Source organism: Gopherus evgoodei, chromosome 9 (assembly GCF_007399415.2).
Source record: "Gopherus evgoodei ecotype Sinaloan lineage chromosome 9, rGopEvg1_v1.p, whole genome shotgun sequence".
Lineage (NCBI taxonomy): Eukaryota > Metazoa > Chordata > Testudines > Testudinidae > Gopherus > Gopherus evgoodei.
Genome location: NC_044330.1, coordinates 55,684,622 through 55,706,092, shown reverse-complemented (window position 1 = coordinate 55,706,092; position 21,471 = coordinate 55,684,622). Strand labels below are relative to the sequence as shown.

The 21,471-nt window shown below is 46.4% G+C and overlaps 1 protein-coding gene across 4 annotated transcripts in view; it reads right to left on the bottom strand.

Annotated features, from left to right (window-relative positions):
* SLCO2A1 (solute carrier organic anion transporter family member 2A1) overlaps positions 1–21,471 on the bottom strand; it is a 108,229-nt gene that overhangs the window by 54,074 nt on the left and 32,684 nt on the right. For all 4 annotated transcript variants that reach the window (XM_030574700.1, XM_030574701.1, XM_030574702.1 and 1 more), the window contains one exon: positions 1,042–1,179. In XM_030574700.1, the coding sequence (XP_030430560.1) occupies positions 1,042–1,179 (138 nt within the window). The remainder of the gene's footprint in view (positions 1–1,041; positions 1,180–21,471) is intronic.

Genomic DNA, 21,471 nt, shown 5'->3' with positions numbered 1-21,471 from the left:
CGGTAATGTTTTGGCAAATGCCCATGAAACAAATTGGGGGTTGCACCTTCATGTAACAAGACATCACACATTGCATCCAGCGGTACTTCTGAGGGCCTGGCATGACGTTCATTTCAGTTAAAACCATAGGAGTAGCTTGCAGATAGGCACCAAGATGTAGGTCAGATTCTCTTCCCAGCAGTCATTAAAGGGGGAAAACCATGTTCTAGCTTTAGCGGGTTCTCTCTCCTCCTTACATCTCTGCTAAGACTATCCCCTTAGGAGGAATAGAGTATTCTAAGTCACAGTGGCCTCTAATGAAGAGTCTCACTAGCTGCCATCCTCCAAAGCTGTGTGCAAACTATACTTCTTTCCCCGAAATGGCCCCACCCTGCTGTAGCAAATGGTGGGAGCACTAGTGTAGACAGGGCTAAAGCCACTCCGGAAATTTGAAACTGTCATGCTTGTAAGAGTATGACATGATGGGCAAAACGCCAGCGCCCAACTGAGCCCAGACTACACTGGCATTCCCACCGTTGCTGTCACAGCCGGGTGTAGCAGCCGCGGGGAATTTTAGGGACACAAATGTAGTGCATATGAGGTCCAAATGTCCTGCTGCTGGCTGCTTCTGCTGCTCACTCCCAAGTTTCCCACTGTGACCCTGAAATCCTGCAGCACCCCTGCTGGTGGGAGGGATTACTGTATGTGGTGTGGCAGAGACAGAGGTGGAGCACCAGGGCAGACAGCCCAATAAGAAGCATCTGCCATTTAAAAGTGAGAGAGAGCAAAAGGAGAAGGAAGAAAGTGGGGTCTGGGGCAACACTCTGCTTCCCAGACATCAATTCTAGTCCCACCATCCCTTAGACTCCTGCTTCTCTCAAATTTTTATTTACCCTAATAGTACGAGTCTCTGGCAGGCAGACCTAGCAATCAGCTCATCTGGCACTTATAGGCTTTGCTAAGGAAACACAGAGACAGGGCCTAGAAGTCCTTCACAGAGAGCAATACCTCCACCTTCATGTCTCCCAGCTGAGCCCATTCTCGTGCGTCTTAGGCAATTACCTCATGCAGGCTGGAGATGAAGCCGGAAGAGAGACTGGAGAGCCCAAAGCGCTTTTCAATGGTGGTCAGGCTGCTCTTGAAGTTAGCACTGTAAAGAAGTTGGAATAACTGGAGGAGGCCATGGCAAATCACAAACACCTGTGAGCAAAACAACACAGCATTGCAGTTAGTAACTGAGCCATGCCCCCACAGAGCCAAGAGCCACACCCCATGCTGGTGTGTAACCAATTCAACAGTCATGGACACATCTGCTTTATAACCATCACACACAGCATGTGTGAACAGAGCAATCAGCTTGGTCCAGGAGTCACCCTCACAACCTCATCAGTCAGAGGCCTTCATTTAGGAGTGATTTCATTATTAATTTCTTTGTGCATGGGCACAATTCCCCAGCACGTTATCTGCTCTCAGGGCCCCATCTCTGCTACAGCCGACCTAGGAGACCAGGATGGAGCTTGGTTTCTGGATTCATTCGCCTTGCTTCTGGCTTGTTGGCACAGTGACATGAGGTCCACTCTCGCGCTGGCCTGATTTCCCCAAAGGCAAGCATCCCCCTCTGCAGCACTCCCAGCTCACAGACTCAGAGACGAGCTACGGGCAGAGCAGCACCAAGAACTATACAGACCTCCTGCCCTGTGCAGGCTGAATGCCTTCAATAAGGGCTTGTGGGAGGACAGTAGGAGGTGGTAATGTGTGTCCTGAAAACTAGCTAAATATTCCTGTGCCGCCCAACATCTCCAGGAGAGTCACTCATCAGTTCTTTGCCATCTATAGCAGGACAAAACCAAAGCTCCATGTTAGCTGTGTGTTCCCTGCTCCCTGCCGGCTAGCAGAATATGCCCTAGGCACACTGACTCCCTAGCTAAAGAGATCTGTCATCCTTCTTCCCTTGTGCCAATGCATCCAGAGTCCTACCCCTGTCTCATCACCGCATGACTGACATCTTTTGCTCCCCAATGGACCTCAGAGCTGCAGAGGTGCTTCAAAGGAGTCGCTGTGCCAGCTAATACCAAGGTTTCTGGGGTGCAGCTGAGGCCCAAAGCCAGCGAGACACAGCTGCGCAGAACTGGGGACTCCATTGCGGAGAAAGGAACTGCGGCAGGAGCAGCAGGCATGCCACAGCTGGATGAGAGTGGTTCAGCACTGACCTGCTGGAAGGTGACTTGTTGCCAAGCCCCTGTACTGCACTGGCACCCAGGTACCACTTACGGTTTCTGTAACCCTATGGCTGCCTCTCTCCCACAAGATTTTGTTTTCTTTGTAGCTGATTAGCTGAGCAGAAAAATCAGAACCACTTGGGGACTGGCAGCATTGTACAATGGGTAGGGCTGGCCTGGGATCCAGGAAGCCTGTCTGCTGTTCCTAGCTCTGCCACTGACGTGCTGTGTGCCCTTGGGCAAGTCTTTCCATGCCCATTTAAGCTGGGTGGGAACCCAGAGAGACAAAAGATTCCTGCCTTATATGTAAGATCTGGGGCCAGCGACTGTGTCTTATTCTATGGCTGTGCAGTGCTCAGCACAATGGGGCCCTGAGCTCTGCTGGTCGTGCTGAAATACTAACAATTATGATTTTTATATTTAATAAAAAATAAATTCAGAATTAGACCCAGGGACCAATACATTTCGTTTTGACTGGTTCAGGAGCTAGGAATCTCTCAGCCAGCAATTTGCCTAGTAAGCTTCACCCCAATGTACTCTTCCATGGCAAGGCTGACGGGGGAACCATTAGTGAAAAAGCCGTAATGGGGGCTAGATCAGGCTTGCGGTAAGTATGAGTGGCTCAGTCCCTGTATGGAGGCTGCAGGACGGGAAGGCTTACTCCTTCATATGGTGGGTGACAAGCTGAAATGGAAACTTCCATTTTATCTATTGTAGGTGTGAGAAATTCTGCTGTGGGCCCCCTTCCCAGGACATCTGTGTGCTACGTAACAAAACAGACTTTTAACTCTGTCTGGAACTCTGGACTTGAACACTCTCTGCAAGCAGTTGCTGGGCAGTCCTGGCCTGATAAGTGGTTTACTGCCTCCACTGTGGTTGCTTTACAGACCTCCTGTGACTTTTGCAGCTCAATCTGCTTCCTTGCTGCACCATCAGAATCCTGGAATAGGAAAATGCATGGCAGGGGACTCTGGTTCTTTAGCAGCAGGCTGGCTATAGATGCTTACGAAGATGGAAAGGTCTCCTGGAAAGACTGCATGTATTATTCCTTCTTAATTAATTTGTTAATGTTTGTGCAGGATATTGAACATGTAATTATGCAACAGAAATGCTAAATATTATGACTAAGTAGTATTATGTATGTGTTCACTTTTATGGCTGCTGGGGATTAGGGATTATATACTGTAGAATATTTATTGTGTTTATATAACCTGGAATACATAGTATTATTGCATTTTATCGGTTCCTGCAAACAACTTATCCTTTCTTCGCTGCTGGGAAGTAATTGATTTAGTTTGGGAAGGAGTTTTGTGTAGTGGTTAGAAAAGGGGACAGGGAGTTATGTTCTTAACTCTGCACTGATTATTATTTGTATTACGCTCATGCTCAGAGGTCAGGGTCCCATTGTGCTAGGCGCTGAACAAACATCTAAGAAAGAGACAGTCCCTGCCTTGCAGAGAGAGACTTGCTGCGCTGTCCAAGCAAATAACTCAGTGCCAGATTCTCAACTCATGTATATCGGTGTAAAACGGAGTTGAAGATCTGGCCCATTATTATCAAGATGTGCCTCCATTTCAGTCATATATAAAACAGGTGAAACAATCCCTCATCTAAGAGGTTGGGTTATTGTTTGTAAAGAGCTTTAAGAGCCACAGATGAAAGGGATTGTATCCATGCAAAGTATTATTGCTACTTAAAGATCATTATGGCATGACAAGAGCAGCAGAGAGCTGAGATCCCTAGGGCCACACTACGTAAGGGGCTTGGCATGAGGAAACCAAACGGATGGAGCTAGTGCAGCAAACGAAGAGTTGGAGAGGGAATATGTAGGCTACTTGGGACAGGGCAGGAATACGATCAAAAGAGCCAGGGTAAAATACAGCAAGGAAGTCATCCGCTTCCGGAGATGGAATAGGACGCTCTCAAAACTCTTTGATCTATATTTAGCCAGATCAGTTTTTCTTTGTTTTCTTGGGAATGTGACTTGTCCAAACTGTGCCAATACTATCTAAAAAATAATTAAAGATGGAGAAAAGTCTTTTTATGTAAATTCTCAGGAAATCAAATATTTGCCGGACTCCGGAAGAATGCCCAGCAAAGATAAAGTTGGGAAGCCTAGACCCGCACACTGGAGATCAAAGGTATCACAGTGCTAACAAACTCCTCAGGTCTGTGGCTGGGTTAATAATAAGGATTATTCTTTATTGGTATGGTGGTAGTGCCTGAGAGGCCAGACGGGAAAGGCCATGGAGATCTTATGCAATGTTAATGCAGCAGTGTCCTCCAGAAATGAAAATGAAGCATGTGAAAGGAAACTGGTGATTTTCCCCATACTGAGCCCAAACCAGAACTCTACATCCAATCTTTATATCTCTGCCATGAGCTGCACCAACACCCCAGATCCAAACACCATGGAATCTAAAGTTTTCATATCTGGATCAACACCTTAACTTTCCCAAATTTCTTGGGGTGAAATCCTGACTCCATTGAAGTCAAAACAAGTTTTTTCCATTGACTTCAGTGGGGCCAGGAATTCTCCCTGGGTATTCAGATTTAGTTTATTATTATAGAGCTAGGTTCAAGCTGTGAACTTGGATTTGAACTGGGATCCAGATCTGGGGTTTTGGTTCAGGCTCCTTCTAAACTCAAGAGTAAGGCTGTAGGACAAGAGGAGACTCCATGGGGCCATAGATATCTGCTGCACTGGATACAGAAGCATGATTGCAGGCAGAGAAATGAGAGCCAGAAGTAAGGGAGACGTGAGGGAGGGGATGGGCTCAAGAGGACAAGTTGTGGGTCAGAGACCAATAATAGAAAGGAGATCTCCAAGTCAAGCCTGGGCCAAAGGTGACTCCTCATGGGGAGGAGGAATCTCATTGACAGATCATGTTCAACTAGTTTTTGAAAATCTATCTGGACCCTGTTTAAGTAGGGCTAATTAGGGAGGCTGAGGATGGGGGCTGGGAGCACCGAAGGTACAGAGCAGCTGGAGAGAGTCTATGGTGCAAAAGACCATGCAACAGAAGCAAAGCTGTACACGAAGGGGAGGGCGGAGCTGAGAGGATGAATTTACATGGAAAGAGGCAGCAGGATCCCAAACCCTTCTCTAAAAGTGCTCAGCAGCATGGGAAAAAACAGGAAGGTCCAGAGCTCTTGGGATAGCCAAAGGTGGACAGTGGAAGAGTGGACACAGCTGGGAAATGAAAGCCCAGGCTCAGAAACAAGAGGAAAGGTTGAAAGCAGAAACCTTGATGGCACCAGAAGGGAGCGAGGATGGGGAAGGAAACCAAGGGCAGGATGCAGCAGAGGAGTCCAAAATGGAGAGACTGGACATCACAACTGACAGGATAGGGGAGAGCGGGAGAGATACACTTGTTGAAGGAGAGCAAGTGGTGATGAGAGAAGGAATTCTCTGTCCTCTTGCCAATGATCCCCTTCATTAGGAGTCACTAGCTGGTGGCAGAAGGAACCTCTTGAGGGGTGTTGACTAGAAGTCAATCCATCTGACTCTCCTTGGCCAGACCCCTGACAGGCTAAGGCAGGGTGACAGAGGGAGTGGGGAGAGGTGTGGCAGTGGGGCCTGAGGCAGGGCGATGCAGAAAGGGACCGCGGGGAAGGAGTGCCAGTGGGGCCAAAGGCAGACAGATGGAGGAGTGCTAAGACAGGGAAGTGCAAGCACTGGATAACACCTTTTCCACCTCCCCCCCACCCCCGAGTAGCAATGCAAAGTACAGGGGAAACTGAGCCACCGACAAGATTCACAAAGATATTATAGAAAATGCCCAGAGTCACAGGCTGTAACTCAGCAGGCTATGGTTAGAGTGGGCTGGGGGCAGCACGCTCTGGTGGCAGCTCAGCAGACCAAGGGTCCATTTGTGACTCTGCCACTGACCTCTTTGGGCACGTCCCTCCCCCTCTGGTTAGACTGGAAGCTCTTTGAGGCTGGGGCTGTCTCTCACTGTCTGTCTGTCGTACACCTAGCACATCTCAGCCAGGGCTTGTCAGTGCTACTGTAATATAACAATTATCCCTTTTACAGCTGAGACCCTAAGGGCACATCTACATGGTGAAAAAACCCTGCAGCAGCAACTCTCAGAGCCCGGGTCAACGGAGTCAGGTGCAGGCTGCAGGGCTAAAAATCGCAGTGCAGACATTCTATCTCAGCCTCAAGCACAGGCTCTGAAACCTGTCTAGAGGGAGTGTCTCACAGCACAGGCTTCAGCCAAACCTAAATGTCTACAGGGCTAGTTTTAGCCCTGCACTGGGTGCCCGTGGTTGCTGACCTGAGCTCTGAGATTCAGTGGCACCAGGGGGGTGGAGAGCGTTGGCTGTGTAGACTTGCCCTAAGTCCCTGTCTCTATGCAGCAGCAGTTTGATCCTATCCTTTCTCCACTACTGTAACTGATGTGCAGGATTCTCCTCCCCCCACAGGAGCCTGGGTGACCCCAGCTGAAGGGGCTGATTTAATAATACTTATTTTTATTACTCTTTGCTGTGAGCCTCTGTGCGCAGAGTGAACACCACTCGGGGAGGTGGAACCATCCCAAGCGAAGACAGGCACGGAAACCAGGCAAATGCAAAGAGCAGCGCCTGAGGTCAGTGGCAGTGAGGCCAGGGGATGGGAACTGAAGGGCAGGGGAGTTTTATTACTCTGGAAAAGCTGAAATTGGAATACCACCCACAACATTACAAAACAGCCTCTGATCTAGGTTAGTTTCAGGAGCCAGGCTGGATTGTGGAATTTTCCAGATGTGTTTTGGTCAGTCTTGAGCTGATATAGCCAGGTACCTGATCCAGGGTCTCCCTCACATCCAGCAAACTAGGCGTTTACTGGGCTAAGAATGTCCAAATCCCACAGAGGCGTTACGCATAAGTAACAGTGAAAGGCGCTTCTTGGACTGGAGTACCCCTGAGCATCAGCCTGAGGAGGACTGAGGAGCTGGACTGAAAGCATCACTCTGAGGAGACAGGATACGTGGCTTGTGATAATGAAGGGGCAGTTGTTCAAAGGCACAAATGGGAGCTGGGCATCGAACTCCCACTGTAGCTTTGCACGTCCCTTAGCAGGGCTTTGACCTCCTCTTTTTCTCTCACTATTGCCTGGTGTCTTTCTATGTGCCGGCCTTTCTGCACTTGGCTTCATTCTCTCCTCCCTCAGACTAATTTGTCTATAATTATCCCTCTTCTTTAAATGTTGCTGGTTATTCCTCTTTCCTCATGAGATTCTGTGTTTATTAATTATGAGGTGGATCACAGCAATGAGACCCAGCCAAGCTCAGGGATCGCTAGGTTAGGGACTGTCCTGACACATAGTAAGGGATTGTAAGTGCCTCAGAGCACGGACTATCTAAATAACCAAGGCAGACAAAGCGAACAGCAAACCAGAGGCAAAGTGACTAGCCCAAGGTCACACGGCAGGTCAGTGGTAGTGCTAGGCGCATGCACAGAGCACCTCGGTGACAGGTCACTCAACTTTTATAAACCTTTACCAAAAAGAGTTTAAATAAGAATAAAAAACTAACTCTGAGAGAGGTGAGATGTTGACCCAAAGTGCAAACAATGGCACCAGGGGGAGGGGGCCAGAGGACCACTCGAATGCAAAAATTCTGTGTTTATCTCAAATCCATAGTTCACTGACCCTCCTCTAGCAGAGACAGCAGGGAGCCTGCCCCTCTCCAGTAGGATTTTCAGAGCTTTGGGCGAATTCCTGATCAAGGTGCAATAGTATAGGCAAATGGAGTGAAGCGCAGAAAAGCCAAGGCATGCACCCACACGCATCCGCAAACACGCGCAAGCACAAACTCCCTCAATCCCCTTTTAATCACCTTTCAGAGTGGCTGAGTGCTCATGACTGCAGGTTGTTTATACAAGATGCTTGACTCCCTTCCAAGCCACACTTTATATTAAAAGGGAAGCAAGCACCTGGGGAGAGGATCCTCACACACATACACACAACTCCCACTGCCTACTCCAGGTCTGGAGCTTCCAGGGCAACATTTTTGCTAAGGAAAAAACCCACCTTGTTGCATGACGCAGAAGGAATATTTTCCCCACATTCCTGGATCCTTGGGACTATTCCCTCTCCACCCCCACGTCTCGGATTTGAAATGGATAATATTGTTGGACATTAGGGAAAGGCATCAAATCCAGCAGAAATCTACTCCTCCAGACTTACTCCATGGGACTGACTGGCACAAGGGGAATTATACAAAGAATCCACATGCCGCAGCTATCACACAGCAGACCGATAACTCACCAACGCATCTGAGGAGCCAGCCCTGGGATCCTGACATTCAGCTTCAAAGACAGGCTGGGGAACTGCAAGGACACAAATCTATGTCCAGGAATTGTGGCCAGCTGCATGGTGGGACTCTCCCTCTGCATATGGCTAGCCTCTCTCCTCTCTGCAATGATGATAATTGAGCCAGCTTCCACTCTGCTGCCAGTTGGCTACTGAGCTGCCAGCTACATTGTGTGTCACTAGTAAGGGGAGTCTCACAGCAAGGAGGATTATTAACGATGCTCCGAGCATTAACTGGCCCTGGCTTTTAGACATGGAATGTAATGCCTGGTGCTGGGGGGGAACATGCTTCAAGCATTCCCGCTTTCCTTGCCAGCAGGGTCTGCTGCCTGCAAGGATATTTTATGGAGGAAACTGAGGCAGCTACTGAGGTGGAAACAGGGGAACCTCCAAGCAGCACTATCTTCTCATTCTGCATGGCCCCACTGCAGTCTCCTATGTGCCGCGCAGAGCGGTACCAGAGAGGCCTAGCTAGCTGGGGGGATCTACCAAATTAGGACCTGGCTTAATTATGAAACCAGGATTTAGATTTGGTTTATCATTTTTACAGAACTGTCCACAATGTCTAATCGTTAGTATGTTACTTAGAGAAGACAATTTTCGTTATATTAACAGTATATTTAGCCCATGCTATATACTGGGTCAACTCTGCCATATTCTTATCTAGTATATCTTTCTATTATTACTGCTTATGTAAGAAAACGCACCATCAACAATTTTGTTTACCCTTAAAAGTCACTAACTAAAGACATTCTGAGAAAGTATTTTAAACATCCCTGTTATGAAACATGGACTATTTTGTAACAGCTTGGGGGGAACATCCATGGGGTTAGTGAAAACCAGTCAAAATGCTTTTGAGGTTGCTCCAAGGCAAAGCAGAGTTGAGACATTTGATAACCCCCCCCCAATACATTTATTGCAGGTGGGTCAGAGTTAAGGTCATTGTGCTGTGATAAAACAAGAATTGCTTTTCATGTAGTGAGAAAAGGGCGCTGGCTCCTCAGCCAGCATCAGTCAGCACTGCTCCACTGAAAGGAGTAGAGCTCCTATGATTTATCCCCTCTGAAAATCTGGCCCACTGTGCTTATGGTTATTGTGTCAGTGATGCAAGATTTATTCTGACCTTAGCTATTCCCAACAAGGAGGAAACTTGTGTTGTGCCTACCCACACTCACCTGCTTTGTGGAGACTGGACTAGGTGCTAGTTCTCCACCTGGCTACAACAGCCACACATTAGCCCAGTGCCATTCCAGAGAGCTGTACTGGCGTAACGACATGGAGAATCAAGCCATTAGTCTCCAGGCCATCAAACCCTGGCACAAAGCTGCCAGAATAGGGGCCAGAATCTGCCTGATCATCCCAGGTTTGTGGATAAAATTATTCATCCAATAAGCTTGGTTAAGATTTAATTTTAGAAACAAGCCTCCCCTCCCCCAGCCCTGCTTCTTCACATAGACTCGGAAGCTTCTTACAAGGTCCTTAGCTGCACCCCAGTTTCTCCCCAGGGCAACTCTGGGCAGAGGAACTGAAGATTGAAACACTATGCGCATGGTGACCCTGTACCTCAGGAAGGCTATTATCCGTGTGAAGAGGGTGCAGCACAAGGCAACAGAGATAATTCAAGGTGTGAAGAATGTAAACTAGTTGGTAAGAGGAAAATGGAAGCTTTTGCAGGTATAAAAGAGAGTGTTAAAGTCACTGTATATTGTCTCACACTACCATGGTTATTACATTACAGTAGCACCAGGAGAGAGCAACACAGATCCGGGTCCCACCATGCTGAGAGACAATCCTTGCCCCAACGACCTTACAGTCTAAATGGACAAAGAGTGGGAGGGGGAACTGAGGCACAGAGTGGGCAGTGACTTGCCCGTTGACTGACAGAAGAGCCATGAACAGAACCCAGTACTCCTGAGCCCTAGGTCCGTGCTCTAGTCACTAGATCATGCTGCCTCCACCAACCACCACTTCCAAAATGAAGGGATATAATCTAAAACTTTGGCCCCCAGGCAGAACTGGGATAAATATATAGATTGAAGTACTGGGGAGAGTCATTGAAGCCAATGGAAAAACATGAATTTGAAAGATAGCAAGGTGTCTTCCCAGAAGAAGGGACCAAATTTGATGAAGTAGCATGAGTTTTTAAATCAAAGCTGGCTGAATAGCCTTTTACCGCTCCTAAAATATCTAGGACCAGGTGCTCAGCTAGTGTAAATTGATGTCAGTTCTTTGCCTTCACTGGGTCTTCCCCAGTGTACACCAGCTGAGGATCTGGCCTGTTATGCTCTTGCAAAATGCTTACTTGTGCCACTCCATTACCCATCATTTCAGTTTTTACAGGCACTTATCAACACCTATGTAAGTGCTGAGGAGATCTGCCAAGGTGATGCGGCTGCCTAACCAGATGGGAAGAATCAGAACCTTCCTTGTGAAACATACAGAACAGCTGTCTTGGGAGCAGTAGAAGAAGTGAAGACACTTAGAGAATTCATCTGACTGAAGACACTGATTTATGACTTGGCCAAGCATAGTTGTGGTAAGGAGACATGCTCCCCAAAATTAAATGAATCATGGAGGGGTAAATATTTGGAAAGGGCTGGCCTTTTCAGGAAGCTTGTTAGCTCTTCTGCAGTAGACATGCTGCTATTATAATTGTACATGGGCTCTAGGGGGCTGGTTCAGAACCTGCTGACTTCAATGGAAACATTATCTACTATGCTGTGCTGCTACAATTCCAGCCATGCTATTTTGTGCTTAGATGTGAAACCATTTTTCAACGCTTTAGCCACACCCAAGAAGGTACCTTTCACTTTCAGCCACTAAAGTTGAATATAGTTAGGGGCCTTAATTGGGTGCTTGGTCTAATTCAGCCAACTCATTCCAAGGAGAGGATGAGTCATTGGTGTAAAGCTGTAATTTAGTTTATGAAGATGATGGCATAGGTAACAGGCTAAGGCAGAGACAAGTCCTACTATCGAAAGCTGCAGTGATTCGGATGGTTCCCGTTTTGGAGAGAACTATCAGCTTTGCTGTTCACAGGTAATTCATTGCTCATGCAGCCCAGTCAGTCCAGGGTGGGTGGGGAAGGTGTGCTTTTGTTGTTGCTACTTAGTATTCTGTGCTCTTTCACTGGGGTTCCATAGTCAGTATCCATTGGTGCCTGTCTAGATTCACGTGTACTCTGTGGGACCAAGAAAGGCATGGTGAATAGTTCTGTTGCCTGCAGTGGGCCTGGGTCAGCCTGCAGAGCAGTGTTCTCACCGCCAAAGTGACAAGCTGTCACATAAAAGGTGGAACTCCAAAACAAAACAGGGTTTGTCCCTTTCTTGCTTTGCTTATTTCCAATGCATAAAGGAGGCCTCAAACTGCTGCCTTTTTAAAAAAGTAATAGACTTGGTTTTTTACATTAGAAATAACAGGTCTTGACATCTCCATTTTTGCTGGAAGCCTAATGTGATGACGGTAGCCAAAGATCCGAAACTTGCATGGGGAATGGCTGTGTAAAGTCAGCACGGTTTAATGAATAGGGAACCTTGGTGGACATCAGGAAACTCACAGTCTGGTCCCAGCTCTGCTACTGACTTGCCATTTGACCTTGGGCACATCACTTCAGCTCTGTTTCCCCTCTCAACCTTGGTCTTGTCTATTTAGACTGTAAGATCTTTAGGGTGGGGACTGTCCCTTACTACCTGTCTATAGCACAGTGAGGCCATGATCTTGGATGGGACCTCTAGGCACTACCATTTACAAATAATAATGTTTAGTCAGATGCGTAAAACACTCTTCATGGTCTGTGTATGTTATACTCTGTTTAACTCAAATGCCTCACCAACTCTTGGGAGAAAAGCTTTCTCTGAAAGGTGCAAAATTGTCTTCTCTCTAACAGAGCTGAAAAATTTCCCTGCTCCTCCAAAGAGTTCTCCAGTAAAAACCAGAATAGAAGAACTTGATATTCCTAAGATTTCTAAGATAAACAATGGAAACCTTTACATACAAATTTGATAAGGCCATCTTTATATACCACTAATGAGCAGCAAAACGGCAGAAACAAGAAAGAGTCAGTTCCTTTGGAATCCGTCTTTACAAGTCACTGCTTAATACACCAAGGGAACCTTTCCATGTACAATGGACTGAGTCATAAGGTGTCCAAACTGTCAAACACAGAAGGAAATGAACTCTTCTTTGTAAGACGAAACTTGACAAACACACAGACAGGTGCACCAGTATGTCAAGCTTTCACAGCCAAAGCCCACTGGTTTTTGTTTTTGATGTCATCTTCACTGGCTTGTCACTTTGTACCAACCAACATTCACTTACAATGTTTGGTTGTCCAAGGAGGAGGCAGGAACGCTGCAGCAATGCTGCTTGGGCAGGAGTTCACAGCCACTCCAGCAGGGACCTCTCTCAGGCCTGCTACAAACAAACAGTCATTTGCACTGGCATGCAAATTACATTACAAATCATCATGAGGGACAGTCTGGCTCCCTAGTAAACCGTGTACATTGGGGCGGGGAGGCAAATTGCCCTTCACACTTGTGGATCTCACTACAGTCAATAGAAACCAAGGACAGAATTTGGCATTTAGTTTTTATTTCTAATATAAGAAACTAAAATAGACAAAATCTGTTTAACTGATTTTAAAGACCATCTTGCCCATCCTCTTGGCAGTATTATTAGTACTGATAAGGTTTTCCTATTGCTGAATAATCCATATTTTCCTGAAGTCACACTTCAAATGCAAAGATATTTGTCCTTTTTTGGGCTAATCAATAACTCAAGTGTGCCTGTGCTTTTCCAGAACAGTGCTACATGCTGCTCCCACTAGGCGAGAACTGGGGGCATTGGCAGAACTATAGGTGGAAGTGCTACTGTGCTCACTTGTCCTATCGAGATGTTACAGGGAAGTACTGGGCCCAAGCCTCAAATTTCAGATCCAGATTTCAAACCTCTCCAAGGCTGGGGATGTTCAGATCTGAAGTTTAGTTTGGATCCGTCTCTAACAGACACTGAGATCTTCATTTTGAAGAGCATGGGCTGTTGTTGATACTCAGGCCTGGTCTACACTACGCGTTTAAACAGATTTTAGCAGCGTTAAACCGATTACCGCTGTACCCGTCCACACTACGAGGCCCTTTATATCGATATAAAGGGCTCTTTAAATCGGTTTCTGTACTCCTCCCCAACGAGAGGAGTAGCGCTAAAATCGGTATTGCCATATCGGATTAGGGTTAGTGTGGCCGCAAATTGACAGTATTGGCCTCCAGGCAGTATCTCACAGTGCACCACTGTGACTGCTCTGAACAGCAATCTAAACTCGGATGCAGTGGCCAGGTAAACAGGAAAAGCCCCGCGAAATTTTGATTTTCATTTCCTGTTTGCCCAACTTGGAGCTCTGATCAGCACGGGTGGCGATGCAGTCCCAAATCCAAAAAGAGCTCCAGCATGGACCGTATGGGAGATACTGGATCTGATTGCTGTATGGGGAGACAAATCTGTTCTATCAGAGCTCTGTTACAGAAGATGAAATGCCAAAGCGTTTGAAAAAAAATCTACAGGTTACACAGTGCTGCGTGACAAGTGTAACGGGAAGCCAGAGACTCAAACGGACGCTCATGGAGGGAGGGAGGGAGTACTGAGGACTCCAGCTATCCCATAGTCCCCAGCAGTCTCCGAAAAGTATTTGCATTCTTGGCTGAGCTCCCAGTGCCTGTAGGTTCAAACACATTGTCCGGCATGGTTCAGGGAATAGATCATGAATTTACTCCCCCACCACATGAAAGGAAAGGGAAAGAAAGTGTTTCTTGAATTCTTTCAATGTCACCCTATGTCTACTGAATGCTGCTGGTAGACGCGATGCTGCAGCAGTGAAGAGCAGTATCTGCTCCTCTCCCCTCCCTGGTGGCAGACGGTAAAATATGACTGATACCAGTTGGCACCATCAGCCTGTGAATGCTCCTGGCTTGCCTCAGGTGAGGTCGGCTGGGGGTGCCTGGGTAAAAATAGGAATGATTCCTGGTTATTCCCAGTAGATGGGACAGAACGGCTGGTAACCATCCTCATCATAGCAACTGGGGGCTGAGCTCCATCAGCCCCCTCCCTTTCCTGTGTAAAGAAAAGATTCTGTACTGCCTGGACTATCATAGCAGCAGCATGCTGGGCTCCTCTCCTCCGCACCGCTTAATGTCCTGCCTGGACTGTCATAGCACCTGGAGGCTGCCTCCTCCCTCATTTTATCTCACTAACAAGTCACTGTTTCTTATTCCTGCATTCTTTATAACTTCATGACACAAATGGGGGGGACACTGCCACGGTAGCCCAGGAAGGTTGGAGGAGAAGGGAAGCAGCAGGTGGGGTTGTTGCAGGGGCACCCCCCCGTGAATGGCATGTAGCTCATCATTTCTGCGGGATCTGAAACGGAGCAGCTGTGCTCTCTGATACACTGGTTCTCTAGTACATTTGCCCCATATTCTAGGCAGAACTGGTATCAGAGGGGAAGCCGTGTTAGTCTGGATCTGTAAAAGCAGCAGAGAGTCCTGTGGCACCTTATAGACTAACAGACGTTTTGGAGCATGAGCTTTTGTGGGTGAATACCCACTTCGTCAGATGCATGCATCTGAAGAAGTGTGTATTCACCCACGAAAGCTCATGCTCCCAAACGTCTGTTAGTCTATAAGGTGCCACAGGACTCTTTGCTGCTTAGGCAGGACTGACTCTATTTTTAGAAACCATAAAGGAGGGATTAACTCGGGGAGTCATTCTCAGTTTTGCTTTTACACCCCCGGCTGATCTCAGCCAGGGGCACCCATGATAGCAGCAGACGGTACAGAAAGACAGATAACCGTCATCTCATTGCCAATTTACACTGGCAGCAGACGGTACAGAACGACTGGTAACCGTCTCTGCTATCATGCAAAAGCAAATGAATGCTGCTGTGTAGCGCTGGAGTATCGCCTCTGTCCGCGGCATCCAGTACACATACGGTAACTGTAAAAAAAAAAAAAAAGCTGAACGGGCTCCATGGTTGCTGTGCTATGGCGTCTGCCAGGGCAATCCAGGGAAAAAAGGCGCGAAATGATTGTCTGCCGTTGCTTTCCCGGAGGAAGGAATGACTGACAACATTTACCCAGAACTACCACGACAATGATTTTTGCCCCATCAGCCACTGGGCTCTCAACCCAGAATTCTAAGGGGCGGGAGAGACTGTGGGAACTATGGGATAGCTATGGAATAGCTACCCACAGTGCAACGCTCCGGAAATCGACGCTAGCCTCGGACCATGGACGCACACCGCTGAATTAATGTGCTTAGTGTGGCTGCATGCACTCGACTTTATACAATCTGTTTTATAAAACCGGTTTATGGAAAATCGGAATAATCCCTTAGTGTAGACGTACCCTCACTGAGGCGCTGATTCAGGAAAGTATGTCTGCACATGCTTAAAGTTAAACCCACACCAGTCAAGTACCTCACTGAACAGGGAAACTTTCCTGAATTAAGGCCTGACAGAACTGGTTGCAGAGTGCCTGCCTGCACTAGTCTATGTTGGGGCTCTTCTCAGTCCAGATGGGTTCCTAATGAATCACCAACACCAGCTCCAGTACCAACTGAACTTTTGGGGGCTGACTAGATCTGGACCTGCATCTCTTCAAAGAGCTAAAGAAATCATACTCCAGAGTTTTCTCTGACTCTTTTCAGAGTGGCAGCCGTGTTAGTCTGTATCAGCAAAAACAACAAGGAGTACTTGTGGCACCTTAGAGACTAACAAATTTATTTAGGCCTAAACTTTTGTAGGCTAGAGCCCACTTCATCAGATGCATGAAGTGAAAAATACAGGAGCAGGTATAAATACATGAAAGGATGGGGGTGCTTTACCAAGTGTGAGGTCAATATAATGTGATAAATCAATTAACAGCAGGATACCAAGGGAGGAAAAAAAAAACTTCTGAAGTGATAAGAGAGTGGCCTATTACAGGCAGTTGACAAGAAGGTGTGAGTAACAGTAGGGAGAAATTAGTATTGGGGAAATTAAATTTAGGTTTTGTAATGACCAACCACTCCCAGTCTTTATTCAGGCCTAATTTGATGGTATCCAGTTTGCAAATTAATTCCACTTCTGCAGTTTCACATTGGAGTCTGTTTCTGAAGTTTTTTGTTGAAGAATTGCCAATTTTAGGTCTGTTATTGAGTTACCATAGAGATTAAAGTGTTTTTGAATGTTATGCTTCCTGATGTCAGATTTGTGTCCATTTATTCTTTTGCCTAGAGACTGTTCGGTTTGGCCAATGTACATGGCAGAGGGGCATTGCTGGCACATGATGACATATATCACATTGGTAGATGTGCAGGTGAACAAGCCCTGGATGGTGTGACTGGTGTGGTTAGGTCCTATGATGACATCTTCATCATCTGGACTCATGGGAAGGAGGCATTCCAGCAAGATTTCAACGATTTCCACCCTACCATCAACCTCAGCCTGTACCAGTCCACACAAGAGGTCCACTTCCTAGACACTACAGTGCTAATAAGCAATGGTCACATAAACAGCACCCTATACCAGAAACCTACTGACAGCTATACTTACCTACATGCCTCCAGCTTTCATCCAGACCACACCACATGATCTGTTGTCTACAGCCAAGCTCTAAGATACAACTGCATTTGATTCGATCCCTCAGGCAGAGACAAACACCTATAGAATCTCTATCAAGCATTCTTAAAAGTGCAGTACCCACCTGGTGAAGTGAAGAAACAGACCGACAAAGCCAGAAGGGTACCAAGAAGTTACCTACTACAAGACAGGCCCAACAAAGAAAGTAACAGAACACCACTAGCCGCCACCTACATCCCCCAACTAAATCCTCTCCAGTGCATCATCAAGGATCTACAACCTACAACCCTCACTCTCACAGACCTTGGGAGACAGGCCAGTCCTTGCCTACAGACAGCCCTCCGCCAACCTGAAACAAATGCTCACCAGCAACTACACACCACACAACAAGAACACCCAACCCAGGAGCCAAATCCTGATACAAATCCCAGTGCCAACTCTGACAACATATCTATTCAAGGGACACCATCATAGGACCTAACTACATCAGCTATACCATCCGGGGCTTGTTCACCTGCACATCTACCAATGTGATATATGCCATCATGTGCCAGCAATGCCCCTCTACCATGTACATTGGCCAAACCAGACAGTCTCTACGCAAAAGAATAAATGGACACAAATCTGACATCAGGAAGAATAACATTCAAAAACACTTTAATCTCTTTGGTCACTCAATAACAGACCTAAAATTGGCAATTCTTCAACAAAAAACTTCAGAAACAGACTCCAAAGTGAAACTGCAGAACTAGAATTAATTTGCAAACTGGATGCCATCAGATTAGGCCTGAATAAAGACTGGGAGTGGTTGGGTCATTACAAAACCTAAACTTAATTTCCCCAATACTAATTTCTCCCTACTGTTACTTACACCTTCTTGTCAACTGCCTGTAATGGGCCACTCTCTTATCACTTCAGAAGTTTTTTTTCCTCCCTTGGTATCCTGCTGTTAATTGATTTATCACATTAGACTAACCTCACACTTGGTAAAGCACCCCCATCCTTTCATGTATTTATACCTGCTCCTGTATTTTTCACTTCATGCATCTGATGAAGTGGGCTCTAGCCTATGAAAGCTTATGCCCAAATACATTTGTTAATCTCTAAGGTGCCACAAGGATTCCTCGTTGTTTTTTCTCTGACCCTGTGGCACAAGTCACAGACATGATTAAAAGAATCTGGTTCCACACTGCAAGATGGAACTGAATTTCAACCATGTTCCCCAACACTGTTGATTTTTGAAGACTAGATGGGACCTCTCTCTTTCAAAGAGGCATGAATCAGAAGGGATCATGAGTTGAGATGTCCCTCAGTGGTGATGTTATTAACATTCACTGCACATTTTATGCAGAACACAGATGTAAGTATGCCCACTCTTTCATATAACAGTTACATTAGTATCTAGTATAAACTGTGGAGCGGTTTCTGCCATTCCTCAGTGCGACAGAACATTTCACCACCTTAGCCCAGCGAATAGTTACCATGGTCTGTTCTACCACAACTCACTGAGCTTAGATTGCAAGTTCTTTGAAGCTATGTGTTTGAACAAGGGGGAGTGAAGCCTCTGGCTGCTACTGAAACATGAACATGTAATTATAGCAACAACATCAAGTGCTATTGACACATTTTCTAGCCAGATGGTCTGATCAAGGTCTCATCTACCTAGATGTCACCATTTGCTTGGCCAGTAGAATTTCCCCCAGTGCTTGATATTTCCACAGTTCAGGCTCTCTCTCTAATGGCTTCAGCTTGTCATTTTACTTTGCAGTCTTCATTACCACAAAAGTTTATTTTCTTGCCATGTGGTTTGGTCCTTGCACTTTCATTATGTTTATGAGCTCTCTTCTCTCCACGACATGGCCCGTATCTGATATCAGCTTCCTCCAGAGCTTAAGATCCCCTTTGCTTTCCTTGACCCACAATCTTACACAGCCTCTCCCCCTCACACCCATATGCCAGGTCATACCCTAGGTCTCACTATCAGCAACACTCCTCTTCCATTCTGCTCATAATCTTATCTACACTGACCACTCCTTGGTTAAGTTTGGGCACTGAACCACCTCACCCCTCATAAAATTACCCTGTTTCACTGCTCCTAGCAACCTGATCCCACTAAACTTTTCATCTTGGCTTGCTCTCTGGATCCCTCCTTTCTTGACCCTTCTCCTACAGTTCTCTTACTTATGGTGCTGTCCAACTCTTTGCCTTTTACCAATCTGTTCCTATCAAAAAACCACCTGTAGTTCACACCAGCTCCAGAACATTACAAGCATGAGTTGAGCTTTATAAAAAATACACACACATCCCATCACGATAGCCACTAGGAAATCTGTTCACATACAAAGGGATGCTCTCAGCAATGCAAAATCTCCCTCTCCCTCACTTGCTTTCTCTTCCTTCACATTAATCCCCTTCTCCGCCTATCCAGCTCATACATGTTTCTCAGCATTTCCTGGCCAAGTACAAGGGATTTGCTTCCTTCTTTAAAACTGTGATCTCTCTAATTTGTCATGACATCTCCTCCACCACGACATCTCTTCCTGGCCACCAGCCTGAAATCAAACTATCTACTGAGCAGGTGCCAATGATTTTGTTAATATTTTGTTCTTCTACTGATATTTCATCAGGTAAATAACAGGCAGAGTGCATTGCAACAACTTTTTAAACAGAGTTCCACAGCATGACAGGATAATGGCTATGTTTATAGAACACATTTCTTTCATTAAATCTTTGGTCCCATTGAAGTAAATGGCAAAACACCCATTTACTTCAGAGGGACCAGGAACAGATAGCAACTTGTATGTATATATTCACATATTATTAAAACATTCACAAAACAAGATGTTCCACTGCGTGGGCTTCTTCCCCTGGGGAAAGGATCAGAGCGCAAACACATGCCAGGTGTTAGTCACATTGCTTAATGCATGTCTGGAAGGCACTCAGATATACTATAGTGATGACTGCAGCGTAAGAACCTATATAGAATAGATTGGGGAGTTAGGAGCTCAAATCCCACTGAATTCCAAGGAGAGCTGGGCAGCTTGGTAAATCCCAGCTCAAGTCATTACAATAAAATGGCAGCATGGATAGTCCCTTTCATAGCTGCAATACCATAAAGGCAGTAAGGGTCAGACTCTGCCATCTCTGCTCATGGGAGTAGCAGCTCACTCCAGGAGTACTCCCTCTGAACTCAGGGGCACTACTTTTGGAGTAAGGCACTGCCCAGCATGAGTAAGGATGGCAGAACTGGCACTAAATATACAGAAGTATTTTTTTTCTTTATTATGGATGCTGTGGGCCTGATTCTTGTTTATAGCTCTTGGACCATGTTAATTAGATTTATCCTACTCTGGTAGCTCAAGGGGGCCTTACAGTAGCCATACAGAATTAACACTGCCAGAGCAGTGTGAAGGAGTGATTGGGAACCAGGCCCTGTGAGTCCCTCCTTCACCTTTTCTTATGAACTCCCCACATGTTTATGGATAAACAGAAGCGCTGCTCCCACGCATCTCACCTACTGTTTTCTCCCTCTCCTTCCAAACAATGGCATTGTCCCTCAGACATTTCTGACATAAGACAGTCCCTCAAAACCCATCTTCCCAGACCCTCCCTTTCTCTCCTAGTTCCCTACTGCACTTTGCTCCCTTTTTAAAAAACCCTCCCTAGATCCTGAAACACTTCACCTGACATCTTAGCTACCGCCTTTCCTACCTCTGCTAATTTCCTAAGAGAGTAGCCCTCATCTCTCCAACCACCACAGCAGCACCAGTATGTTTCTCTGCTCTAGCCCTGGCACACAAACTGATTTTCTCCAAGGACCAGGGGTTCATTCTTCTTCTTGAGCCTTCAGCAGTCTGAAGTCCTCCCTGGACCTCCTACAGATCCATGCAGGTGTCACTGTCTCCTTCCTGTCAATGTTCCATTCCTGCCCTCTTTTCTTTGGTGGTAGTAATTGTTCTGTACCACAGCCCTCTTTGGTAGAGTCCCATGAGCCCATTTTGATCCTGTGCTATTTCCCATCCATCTTCTCTCTCTCATCAAATGGCTTTAGGCTGAGGCAACTCCACCATACATATATATTTCTACACCTCTGATGACCTGTGTCTTCATCATAACTTCCTCAAGTTCCCTGAAAAACTGAAGTGTTACTCTTAAGCAAGAGCTTAAGAGATCCCACTTTTTTCCTCCATTCCCCTCCTGGACTTGGATAGCGTGGGGTCTCCAGCATCAAAAGAAACTTGAAGTGAGCCTTGAACCTGGCTTTGCCTTCTCCTCCCACATTTCCAGTATCAGCAGATTTTCCTATTGCTGCTATTGTTGTTTATGTACAGCACTGCCTTTACCTCAACTCCACTTCTGTTGGC